The sequence below is a fragment of the Nannobrachium achirus genome (genome assembly GCF_963921795.1).
Source record: "Nannobrachium achirus genome assembly, chromosome: 12".
Lineage (NCBI taxonomy): Eukaryota > Metazoa > Chordata > Actinopteri > Myctophiformes > Myctophidae > Nannobrachium > Nannobrachium achirus.
Window position 1 is genome coordinate 27,479,012 of NC_137832.1, and position 13,026 is coordinate 27,492,037.

The 13,026-nt window shown below is 42.8% G+C and overlaps 1 protein-coding gene across 1 annotated transcript in view; it reads left to right on the forward strand.

Moving 5' to 3' along the window:
* Window positions 1–13,026, forward strand: part of aak1a (AP2 associated kinase 1a) — a 40,194-nt gene that overhangs the window by 17,812 nt on the left and 9,356 nt on the right. Inside the window, exons 11-19 of the mRNA XM_080739573.1 lie at window positions 2,635–2,837; window positions 3,418–3,666; window positions 4,262–4,449; window positions 4,767–4,960; window positions 5,055–5,123; window positions 5,970–6,065; window positions 9,680–9,784; window positions 10,711–10,812; window positions 11,484–11,666. Coding sequence (XP_080595699.1) covers window positions 2,635–2,837; window positions 3,418–3,666; window positions 4,262–4,449; window positions 4,767–4,960; window positions 5,055–5,123; window positions 5,970–6,065; window positions 9,680–9,784; window positions 10,711–10,812; window positions 11,484–11,666 — 1,389 coding nt within the window. The remainder of the gene's footprint in view (window positions 1–2,634; window positions 2,838–3,417; window positions 3,667–4,261; window positions 4,450–4,766; window positions 4,961–5,054; window positions 5,124–5,969; window positions 6,066–9,679; window positions 9,785–10,710; window positions 10,813–11,483; window positions 11,667–13,026) is intronic.

Here is a 13,026-nt window from a genome sequence, read left to right on the forward strand (position 1 = left end):
CTATTCTGGGGTTATTTGAATTAATAAAGTTATATTTGATCCATTTACATTGTGGAGTATAACTTAATGAATACTCCATTTCTGACGCAAATTCGTGGGAGCGGGTAGTTTTAAATACTGTACCTGTGGGCAGGAATGTGTGATGAACCAGATATAGCGCACCTGAAGCAGTCTGGTCGTGCTTTACTTTAGCTTATGAACACATTAATCTTATGGCTAAATGCAGAGACATTTGAAATACTGTTTCCAAAAGGTATGTACAAATGTATCTATTTAACCTTTATGGTGCCAACCCCGAGTTTCCCGAGTTTGTATAGGGCCTATATAGTCAGGGAAAATTAGCAGAATAACTGTCAAATCTGGGAATAAATTCCTTACCAAACAATTTCTTCACCAATGTGTTTGTAAAGGTGTCTAGTAACATATCAAACAAAGATTGAAATTCAACATCCCTAGCAAAATGTTTGACAGCTAGGGTAATTCTGCGTCTCATTCACTTACTATACACTGTACTATAAGGGAAAAAAATCACTCCCAAAAATCTGCTTTAAGTGGGGTGTGAGGGGTCTAACTAGGTGTTTTTAATTATTCTGAATCCATTGCAAGCATTTGTTTTGCACGAAAAACATTCTTTGGGTTAAAAACAGACCCAAAAGAACTATGCTTTAGTGATGAGTCATCACTTTTCACAGTGGTATGGGGGTTCATTTTTGGCCCAAAGAATGTTTTTCGTGCAAAACAAATGCTTGCAATGGATTCAGAATAATTAAAAACACCTAGCTAGACCCCTCACACCCCACTTAAAGCAGATTTTTGGGAGTGATTTTTTCCCCCTTATAGTACAGTGTATATAGTAAGTGAATGAGACCCAGAATTACCCTAGCTGTCAAACATTTTGCTAGGGATGTTGAATTTCAATATTTGTTAGATATGTTACAAGACACCTTTACGAACACATTGGTGAAGAAATTGTTTGGTAAGGAATTTATTCCCAGGGTTTTATTAAAATCCCCTGACTAATACCTGTGCCAAGCCCGAGTTTCCCGAGTTTGGTCCACTTTTGGTTGTCAGGCCAAGGACCCCTTAGGACCCCCAACAACCCATAGATACCATATAGTTTCATCGTTTGACAGCACAATCATCTGTGTATTTTGGGTTCATGTAAATTTGTGTTTCCAGATATTTAACCACTTGAACCGTCAATACTTAATAACCTACTGTCAAGCATTAAGTCTAGTCGAGCCCACTGTATCTCTGTCCATGGTGCTGTAATGGCCTCTCTGGTCTCTTTCTCGTATAAACACGATGATAACCTGTTTTGTTTACACCTGCAACAAGCTTGCTGTCATTGTGCGTATGGTGCGTCCATTATGCACGGCTGTACTGTATACATATCTAAAAGTTTGAGAACCCCTGTACTAGATTGCGGTATAATTTGGAACTAAACGACACTTATGTTTTTGTTGAGGGTGTGGACAGAAATTAACTGAGGGTGGTCCGAAATGAAACCATTGAGGGTGCAGGCGGCAATGGTCAGAAATCTAGAAAACTTGACTCTTTAAGGCGTTATTAAGGGATGTAATGAACCTGTTTGCGGGGAGGTGTGCCAACAGCTGCTGCTAATATGCCGCCCTTCTCTTTATGCATGTGACAACATTCTCATAGGAGCTGACATCCTGTATTGAGCGTATTGAACTGTTCAGGTCTTTGGCTAACATAACAAGGCCTTGTATTCCCAGTGGTTCAGTTTGCCCATTATTAAAAGGCTGTCTAGTAACGAGGCTTCTGACATTTACTGTCTCTTACCCCTTGTCTGTGACTAGCCCGGTCAGATGTTCTGCAGTCCACAATGCAGAGCAGCTTGCTGCACATTTTTAATTTGATTTGAATGTTTTAAAATTTGGGGCATCCGGAGTGCTCTTCCAAAAACCTTAGGCACAAAATGTCACCCTGCAATGCAAACCCAGCCATAAAAAAACATTCATTCTCATTGATGACAATTACAAAAAGATGCCCTCTGCTGCTAAAACGCATCTTGTCTGATCAGGCCCTTTCACCCATCATTTTTCTTCTTATAGGCCCTATAAGAAGAAAAGTTATAGGTGCAAGTTAGGTTACTCCTGTTATAGGGCATAGCAGTGGGCATGGTTTTCTGGTGCCAGTAAAAAATGTCCATTCATTTTCTTTCCCCATAGAGATTTACAAAAATATTTATATACATTATTTTGAGCCTAGAATCAAGCCATCCAGGATCCTGATGAATCATGACCATACGACCTTTGATTCTGTGAAGAAAATGAATATAATTATATGATATACATTCAATAATACCCTTTGTTTAGCGGTTTTCTCTTTTTCTTCTTCACATAATCATAGGTTTTATGGTCATGATTGGATTGCTGGATTCTAATATATTGATATAAATATTTTTGTAAATCTCTATGGGAAAAATGAATGGCTGAATTTTGAGTGGCACCAGAAAACTCTTCTCTCTTCACTATGTCTCTTCAAAGAGGTTTTGGTATTATGAAGGCAGCTGGTTTCACAGTAGGAGTTTCATTTTAAATGAATTCTCTTTGTCTGATTTTAGTTTTTGTCCAACAAGGCAACCTTTTAATTATCACTTCCTTCCAGGTGTCGGAATGGCTGTCCCGCCGTCGGCTGCCACTGCTGTACAGCCTGCTCAACAGGCTCCACCCCCTGCTGCCCAGGCCACACCCCAGCCAGCTCAGACTGCTAACATGCAGCAACAGAACACACCTCAGCATCAGCAGATGTTTATGAAACAGCAGCAGGCTGGAGCTTTCTTCTGCCCACAACAACAGATCAGCCATAAGGTGGGCGTACTATTGATTACTCACCCCATGGAGACTTGAGTTCAATAATATGTTTTAGTTTTTGTTGCATTCCTAAGTCAATACTTTGATTATAATTTTGCATAACTACATAACAATACCCATTAATTTGTGACCTAACAATGACCACCTCAGTTTTTCTCCCCTTGAAAATTTTCTTTAGCATTTCTTGTTTGTCCCATTTTATTTCGGGATCACTTATTGGTGGTGCAAACCTCTCCTACATTTCACTTTGTGTGTTTTAGTACGGAATGTATTAGCCAAATGTATTACTTTTAGTACTTACACATACACATAAAGTAACTGACCTCACGGACAGAACAGTGTGCCGTGTTTGCGCTGCTCACTTCACACAAGTGTGTTTTTTTTTGCTCACAAATTATACTTGGTTCAGCATAGTTCAAGGAATACATGGATTAACCCATTTAGACGTGAGGCCGATTCTAAAAAAAGATATAATACATAGATATAGCAGCTCTATACTGGAGGTGTATTAGAGCTACTATAAACAGGAGGTGAGTTGTGTCATTGTTGGCTGTGTGGTATTCCTGTGTATCATCAGTTGGTGCAGAACCTCCATCACCACCACCACCATCAACAGCTACAGCAGCAGCAGACAACCTCTCAGGAGTCAGTACCTCTACAGTTCAGTTTTAAGCCTGTTCCTGCAGTTGCCACCCTGCACCTGCACCACCATGAGCAGCAGCCGGCCTGCCCTGCAGTGGTCATAGTTTCTGAAATTGCAGCTCCCCATCTGACTTCCATCCCAGAGTCGCTGCCCGTTTACCATGCAGCCGATCCTGAGGCCATGGTAACCTTGTCTTACGCCTCACGCTGCCGTTTGCTGCTTGATGGATGAGGGTTGCCGGGGCTCTTCTCCTCTATTTAATGTACTCAATCTTCCCTTGCACCTGGAGTCATTTTGTATAACATAATCTCTTTCTTGGGTCATGTGCCTTTCTGGGATTTACTGTCTGTGAGTCATAAAAACGTCATTGTTGCAATGATGTGAATTCGAATCCTTTGAAGACTACACCACATACTTGCCTTTCGGACATCATCTATCAACTAATCAAAATAAACATTTATTTTTTGGTTGACTGTACTGTATATTGTATGATGAAAAACCGGTAGTCTTCATGATTAACTTATACTTAACCCTTGAATCATCATCTTTTTCCAGTTCCGTATGTCCTGTGTATTTTACTCTCCTCTCTACTGTGTTCATTACCCTGATTACTGAGGAAATCAATAAGCTGTCATCTTTAGAATCAAAATCGATCTTTTCTTTTGTGATCCCGTTTTTCAGATATCTTTTATTTTTTCTCTGTGGGATGTGGTGGATGCACCGTTTGCAGAGCACAACCCGTCATCATTGTGATTTGTCATTTCACCTCCCCCTGCAGACCCCTGGCCCAGCCATGCACAAAGTGGGCTCCCTGACGCCACCTTCATCCCCAAAGATGGTCCCAAAGAGTGGCCACCGGCGCATCCTGAGCGACGTTACCCACAGTGCTGTGTTTGGGGTCCCGGTTAGCAAGTCGACCCAGCTCCTCCAGTCGGCTGCAGCGGAGGCTAGCCTCAACAAGTCCAAGTGGGTGGAATTAACTCCTCTTTGACCGTCTGAGGGATCAGTGGTTCATTCAGGGCAATAAACAGCCCATTCATGAGACCGATAATCCCAAAGGAGAATAAATGAGCCTTTTACGGCCCTGCGGGTTCGGCGCAGGAAGAATCACTTCATTCAGTCTACAAATAACTCTGGGCTATTGACTCTAGTCAGTCTTATTTGCATACATCAGCATCTCTGTATATACGCATGTAGCATTGACTTGAGATAGATGATACTGCTCATCTGTTGTATGTTGTTTTGGGAGGAGACTGCTTATGAAGTGTTAATGCTGTCCGCAGATCAGCCAGCACCACCCCATCCGGTTCTCCCTGCTCCTCCCAGCAGAGTGTCTACCAGGCAGGTGAGGGTGCTGCCCCTTCGGCCCCTCAGGGCACCGGTGCCCAACCAGGCTGGAACCCCTTTGGCGACGACAATTTCTCTAAACTTACGGCAGAGGAACTGCTCAACAAGGACTTTGCAAAGTTGTCAGAGAGTAAGACCAGCACGTTTAGTGTATATACTGTATACCTACAACATTGGCAGAAGGATGTGTACTACTACAACTAACTTACTACTTCCTTGTATAGCAGCTAACCCCGGAGAGAAGGGCACAGGCTCCATTGAGGACCTCATTCCAGGGCTCCAAGCATTCCCAGGTAAAGTTCACATTTATTAGTGTCCTTCTTTACATTTACATTCCCAGAGCAACATTACGGTCATGCAGTCTGCTTTTAGCGTTGTCCTTCCCCGCTCTGCATGGCTTCCATCCTTCTATGAAGGATGTGTCGGCTCATGTCAGTAGATATTTCTTTGAACCTGTTTGACTGTTTCAGCTGTGACATAAGAGGGCCAGACATGATGTGTTTTGTACACTAGCTATCTCTTGGTCTGTTAATAAGCTCCCACACAATACAATCCTGTTACTTTATCCATTAGTAACTCCCAAGTGTGTACAAATGGAACCAAATGGACCCTTACTGGTCAATTTGGTTCCATTTGTACACACTCTGAGTTAAATACTAATAGTTTTACATTGTAGTGTTGGCTTATGTCCATCCCTATCTCCCACTCTACATCCTTCTATTTCAGTGGTTCTCAAACTTGGGGTCGGGACCCCAAGTGGGGTCCCCAGATGATTAACTTAATGTAATTCTTTTCTCACTCAATGGTAAACAAACCAACACACAGTATACACTCAATACAGTTTTAATACCAAACTGGCGAACATTGTGAAAATAGCCGATCTACACGCTCACAATGCCTTGCAACGTTGCGAGACGTTGTGAGCATGTTGATCTCCTATTTTCACATTATTTATCTGTGGAACCGAGTCACATTAAATGTAATACTTACAATGCTTGTCAGGGTGGGGGTCCCCAGTTCAAATATGTTTATTTTGGGGGTCACAGCCTAAAAGGTTTGAGAACCCCTGTTCTATTTACTTCTGTTGTCCCACTGTCCTTCATCACATCCATTGTGTCTCTCTTTGCTGATATATTAAGCAGAAAGAACTGCAGACATCCTGGGTTTGGATGCAGGTTCAGCGCTGCTGAGCGTACCGGACCCCTTTAACGCCCTCTCCCTCTCTGACAGTCCAGGTAAACATATTGTCTCTGCATGAAGAATTATACGTCCATGCATAGTTATACAGTATATAACAGGGGTCTTCAACGTTGTCAGGCCAAGGACCCCTTAGTTCTGGTAGAGAGAGATGAAGCAGGGACCCCCACAACCCATAGATACCATATAGTTTCATCGTTTGACAGCACAATCATCTGTATTTTGGGTTCATGTAAATTTGTGTTTCCAGATATTTAACCACTTGAACCGTCAATACTTAATACAGTTGACCTTTCACTCTGTACTTAGTGTGCTTGTAGATCTGCTATTTTTGGCCAAAGTTCCCAGAATTTGGACTCTAGGGTCCAAGTGGTTAATATAAAAACGGAGAAAAAAAGTTTCTATGGCCCCTTTCTGTTGAAGACCCCTGATATATAACACTACGCACCAAAATCCTTGGTGTTCATTTAACTCCGAGTGTACAAATGTAACCAAATGTACCCATAAGGCTTAATTTGGTTATATTAGTTACAAATGGATAAATTAACACATCTATACTATATTGTGGAATTGATCCATTACACAATACTACCATCAGTACATCTAATTGTGGATGGCCCCAGTGGAAATTGAACACCTATTTATTTTTTGGCAGATATTCTCTTTATTTGTTATTGGTACGGTTTCTGGAAATCGTCCATTAGCTTTATAGCTTTGGCTTTTTTACTCTTTTCTTCTTATCCTGTGGACATAGCAGGCCATCTCTTGACGAGTGGTCCATTGTCCGTTCCTATGAATAGAGATGGTAGCTACCACTAGATTGCATCACAGTCATAGATGTATGCGTTTTACGGTTGCCTAGTAACGTCAAAGACACATTTTCCTTTGTTAATTGGCTTGCCATACAGCCGGAGGTGTCCGCTTCACCACTGCTGGTTACCGGTGGCCATTCTCTGATGTTGCTAATTAAATAGTGACCTGGTCTTTTATGCTGTCGTCAGTTCTTAGCCTGTTAGCATTCAACCTTTAGCCCTTTTGTGAGTGTGGGCTTTTTATCTCTTAAACACTGCAGGTCTGCAGACCGCACTTGTCTGTGTGTCCACTCAGTGGGGACTGAACTGAGATGATAATAAGTGTTAAGACCGTTACATAATCAGGGTGTGGTAAATCCTCTTCCCTACGTTCTCTCACTCTCTTTATGTTTCTGTACACACCAACAAACCCGTTAAAACATCTGCATTCTGCACCTGGGACACTGAAACATTTGACTGTTCTCAGCCTGCATCTGGAACCAGGGGCGTCACAAGGGGGGGAAAAGTGGGACTGAGTTACAAGGGCCCAAGGTGGAGGGGCCTTGATTATTTTATACTTAGCTATTGAAAAATAGCTGATATACAAGCTCACAGCGCAGCACCGAGCTTGTAGATCTGTTATTTTTTTTAAGTTGTGAAGATCTGTGAAAATCGTTTTTTTAATGACTCGGTGTTTATTTTGTTTTATATTTTTCACAAATTGCTGTTTACAAAGTACACAGCAACCAAAAACAAACTACAATACAATGCAACACAATACAAAACAACACAAAATCATAAGACGATGCCGTGCTGTGAGCTTGTATATCTGTGAGCTTGTATATCTGCTATAAAGCACAAAATAATGCGTTCCCAGTCTAAATGGGTTAAACCCCCTCCCAATATGAAGAACTTTCATGGGGGGCCCGCAGTGAATCCTTGTACCCAGGGCCCAGAATTTTTTTGCGACACCCCTGCCTGAAACACAACAGCTCTCTGTCCAGCGCTCATGTACAGGAGTTGCCACAAAAGGTTAAATGTAGATAAGAGACCAAACCACAAAGGGAGTAAAAACGAAAACATTGTAATGAATTTAACTTATGTGTGATAAAGACGTAGTTTGGTGTTGTACTGAATAATCCCTTCGTGCTCTACAGAGTTAACAGGCAGAATTAGCTTTTGCCAGTGGGGATTTATAATATTTTATCATCAGAGTTGATTCTTGACCTGTCTTCCATTGCAAAAGGGGAAAAAGGTCACATCTGCTGTGTCATGTTCTGAGGCCACGCATTCCCTGTCCCCATTTCACCCCATAGCAGTCACTTGTAAGTATGATGAGATAAGTTACATGAAGAAGGAATTAAACTGGTAATTAAATGCATGGTCTAGTTGCACTTAACCTCATTTTTATTATAACGTGGTCTCGTCTGGGATGCTGTGATCTGAGCTGATCGTTATATCTGCCTGTGTTGAAGGGCTCGATGCACACTGTGCAAACGCGACTTAACAAATATGTCCCCCTGTTGTCTGTTAGAACTGGTCCAAACCTTGAGAGTTGGCATGTGGAATAGGGGTGGTGCAGTGGAGCTGTGTTTCTGTCTTTTTGTGGAGAAAGATATTCAGTGATTACACAATACAATCCTCAGCGTTAATCTATTCATTTGTGACGGACAGTGTGCGAATGGAACCAAATGGGCCATGGGGGATTTTGGTTCCATTTTGTACACTCCCAGAGTTAAATTAAAACTGAGGATTTCACTGTGTATGCTTGTTTGGCTGAATCAAAACCACTGGAGAAACTAATGGTTTTCTGTTAAGTCTGCATTTCTCGCCCCCCTGGAAGCAGAATGTTTGTTTTGTGATGTCTAGGTTTTAAATAGTGCTGTTTGAAGGATTGCAGGGCTTTTTTGTGCCTTAGAAAGCATGGCATTTCACCCCACTAACTGCTTTGGTTGGATATCACTGTGGTCTGCACAATTAGCTTAATTAACTTAATTCACTCAACACCCCAGCACACACGTTTTGATAACATTGTTTTGTGTTCATTTGTAATTTATAAATATCCAGTGATGGCTTTGTGTTTTTAACCATTATTTTAGAAATGAGAACAATTACTAATATGGTCTTGTGTTATGTATCATTAAGGGCTTTGCACACAGGCGCAATTTTCAACCATTGCGTTTTTTCCGTTTGCTGCATGCTTAAAACGCATTGGATTCGGAGTGCAATGCTGTGCGGAATCCACGCTGTGAATCCAAAAAGGAGTCATAAAAGGAGTGATGATTGTTTACCGTATGAGAAAATACGAACGAATCTGAACTGAGTTTGATCGGGGGAAAAACGCACTGCCGCAGCCACTTGCCGCACGCCAAATTCGGAGCAGGTGTGCATGAGGTCATACAGAATCATTGAGGTCAGAGAAACAAAAATGTAATTGTCCGTTTTTTTCCGTGCGGAAAATCGTGCCTGTCTCCAAAGCCCTTTATACTGTCGGTTTATCACGCCGCACTCAGGTATCATGCTAAGATGTTTTCTGTCTTTGCACAAGTTACTTTCAGACTTTGTTTTTCTCTGCTCCTATTCCAACATTTATATGCAAAATCCTTCCTCACTGCCTTTCCTCTCTTCCCTATCTATATCCTTGATCCTTCCTTCCTTCCCTCTCCCTCTCTCTCTCTTTCTCTCTCTCTCTCTTCCCTTTCCTCTGTCTGTCTGTCTCTCTCTCCCCTCTTCCTCTGTCTGTCTGTCTCTCTCTCTCTCTCTCTCTCTCTCTCTCTCTCTCTCTCTCTCTCTCTCTCTCTCTCTCTCTCTCTCTGTCTCTCCCCTCTTCCTCTGTCTCTCTCTCTCTCAATGGCTCATAGAGAAGCTGATTGAGGGACTGAAGTCCCCAGAGACTTCTCTGTTGCTCCCTGACCTCTTACCCCTGGCTGACCCCTTCAGCAGTTCTGTGGAGGGCTCCTGCAATGGTACAGGCTCTCATCTCCTTCCACTCCCTCCCTGGCCCTAGAATCATCTGTTATTAGTCTGCATGCATCTGTCTTCTCCTGTACCTTGCTTTGCTTCTTCTCTCTTTCTCCATCTCCACATATGCAAGGAAGTTAATGAAAGGAAAGGACACTTTGACGTCACTATCTCGACCCCGCAATTCCTGCCGGGGAGATTAGTCGCACTGGGTGGCAAACTCACACCGGACGTGTGGTGAAATAACATTGGAGTCTATGAGTGGACAGCTTATGAACGAACAGTATTTCTGTACGATAGAGACATTTATACTTGACTCAGGAATACTGGTCTGAAAACTAAATCTCAACGATACCTCTGAGACAGAAACAATACCGGCTGCTGTTTAGATGCCTCGTACTGTGCACATCGAAAAGCAAGTGATTATAAAACAACCTGTGATATGTCTTCTTTTATATTCCTGAACCGATTATATGACAAAATAGTGTTTGTTCATGAGCTGGTCCAGCCGGCTCCATTCACTTGCAAGTATTTCATTGAACTTCGGGTGCGAGCATGAGCTGGTCCTGCCGGCTCCATTCACTTGCAAGTATTTCATTGAACTTCGGGTGCGAGCATGAGCTGGTCCAGCCGGCTCCATTCACTTGCAAGTATTTCATTGAACTTCCGGTGCGAGTTTAGCCACCCATGAGCATCATGGCGCATCCCTGGCATCACGTGATGACTTTTCCTTCAGACGTTCCTTGCATATAAGTAGATAGTTAGAACCTTCTTGAAGTCTGAAGGGTAACAAGAAGGGGTAAAATGGAATGAGGAAGACTACTAATTAAGCTTTACATGTTCACACAAATGTCTCCCTACTTACTCTGAGTCACAACATGTCAATACTTTATCTTAATTTATGGTTTCTTACCCTTGTTTGTTTATGTAGCAATGACAGAAATGTGTGTGGACTCCCTGATTCCTGGCCTGGAGGCCCCCCAAGCCCAGCGACATGCTGGCCAAGCAGAGCTTATCTCCACCAGCATACCAGGTCAGTTTGTTGTACATGAACAGCAATTATCAAATAAGAATAGAAATCAGTTTATTGTAGCCAGCTGAGGTTGTCTTCTTCTCATCCTTAGTTGTTCCCCATTGCTGTTTACACTCAGGTTTTTACTCCAGCAGAAATAGTTTTATGGTTTGCTGTGATTTGTGATTGAAAATGTCTTTCTTCGACCCAGGATAGCTTCATAACCCAATTCAAATGTCACGTTACTGATTTTATAGGCAACCAGCTGTGTTGTCTGAAGTGATTGACACAGTGTCGCATTATTGCAAAGCAACATCAATGTCCCAGGCATTTTCTTGAGCCTGAAAGAGGAAAATGTGCAATAATTGGCAATGTCCGTGTTTGTTTGCTTGTCTGTGTGCTTGCAGCTTGAGTGTGACTGCTGTACGAATGCTGTAATAAATGGTTGTGATTCGTGAATACTATTATATTATTCCCCAAATCACCCTGCAGGCTGCATTGGTTGCCTTTGCTGGCCTGATGTTACGTAGCCTGCGGGTTTGACAACCTCTGGCCCACATGAATGACAGCTAACTGAATGAAGTGACTTACGTTCTCTTCTGCCTTGTATGCTAATTACCATTTTTTCCCTTTAACTTTCTTACCTTCCTAATTCTTCCGGTCTGCTCTGGCTTTGCTTTGTCCTCTCTCAGACCCTCTGGCTGGGGAGGATTCTCTGCTGGGCGATCTGTTGTCTCACCCTTCCACTCCTGGATCCCAGTGTGTCTCTGCTCTCCATTCCTCTTCCTGCTCCTCTGCCCCTGCTGGCTCCGTCTCTGGCTCCTGTCTGGATGAGCTGGCATCTGTGTCACTGCCCCCTGGTCAGACAGCTTCTGGTAAGATCTTCTATCTGCAGTACCTCACCGTGAGCCTTATGTCTATCAGGTGTTTAGGCCAATGCATTCCAGACCAGACCAGACCACCAATCAGACTATTTTGTCTAATGTGATATGCGATGAGTACACGTCCAATGAGACCATAAACAGACCCTTGACTCATTTGTAGAAGAGCCAAAAGCCACATAAAATGCATGGCTTTTAAGCATTGTGACTGCCCTGGCTGCAACTATTTTGTTAGAAACCCCTTGCATCCTCCCTCCCTTTTGCTCTTCTTCTGGGCTGCATTTTATCTTCCCGCCTCCGCCTTTACTTCCTCTTCCTTCGCCGCAGACTCTGCTTTCCTCATGTCGGGTGGGGAGAAGGGCACTGACGACCAGTTTGATCCCATTCCTGTGCTCATCTCCAAAAACTCCAACCAAGGTAAGCGGGCCGGCATAATACAGAGATGAGCACCTTCCCACTAGGCTTGGCCCATTTCCCAGATTTGAGTCCTGTCAAAATATTGCGATATTCAATATCATCGTCAGGGTCGGCATGACATAGGTGTGAGGGCTGCGTAGTGGTATATCGTCGTTGTCGGGTTGAAACCTTATATGTCCAAAACCGTTTGTTTTGTATTTATCATTTTTAAAATGATTTAAACTAGTGAAAACAGCTGATCTACAAGCACGTTGTGTGCTTGTAGATTAGCTGTTTTCACTACTTTTGTGCGACGGCCTTGTGTGATGAAGCAGGGCTTTACTTTGCGAAAATAATTACAAATTGGAAACTTGGAGATACGAGGTTTCTGCCCGACGGTGACGATATACTGTGTGTGTATATTACACACAGTATGTGTGTGTTTGCAGTGCGTGTGATTGGTCAGCTGCCCTTGTCAGCCCTAGATGATGAATGGATATACGTCATGTATATATAACATATCTACATGGTATCAAATATCGCAACGTTCGATTATTGGCCCAAACCTGCTTCCCCCACCTGCTAATTAAAGCCTAGCGTAGAAGCCTCCCTCCCTCAGGCAGCTGCACATCCGCCAGTTAAACGTGAATGATGAGCCCTTCATTCAGAAAGCCCTTACTTCATCAGCGTTCATGCTGTGGCCATTGATGTGAAGCTGATGGGAGATGTCTTGGATGACATTATTGCTTTTCATCCACTCAGGCTCTTACATCAGTGAGCTCTTTCCTCTCTTCCCATTTCCTTAGTTGTTGCCGGTGTCACGCTGCCAGCGATCACTTTGCACGTGGTTGGCTCTTTGTAGTTTGTCTGATTCTTAGAACGGGTACACGTTATTGTGTATCATTATTTTATGCTTTAACTATTGAAAAATAGCAGATATACAAGCTCACAGCGCGGC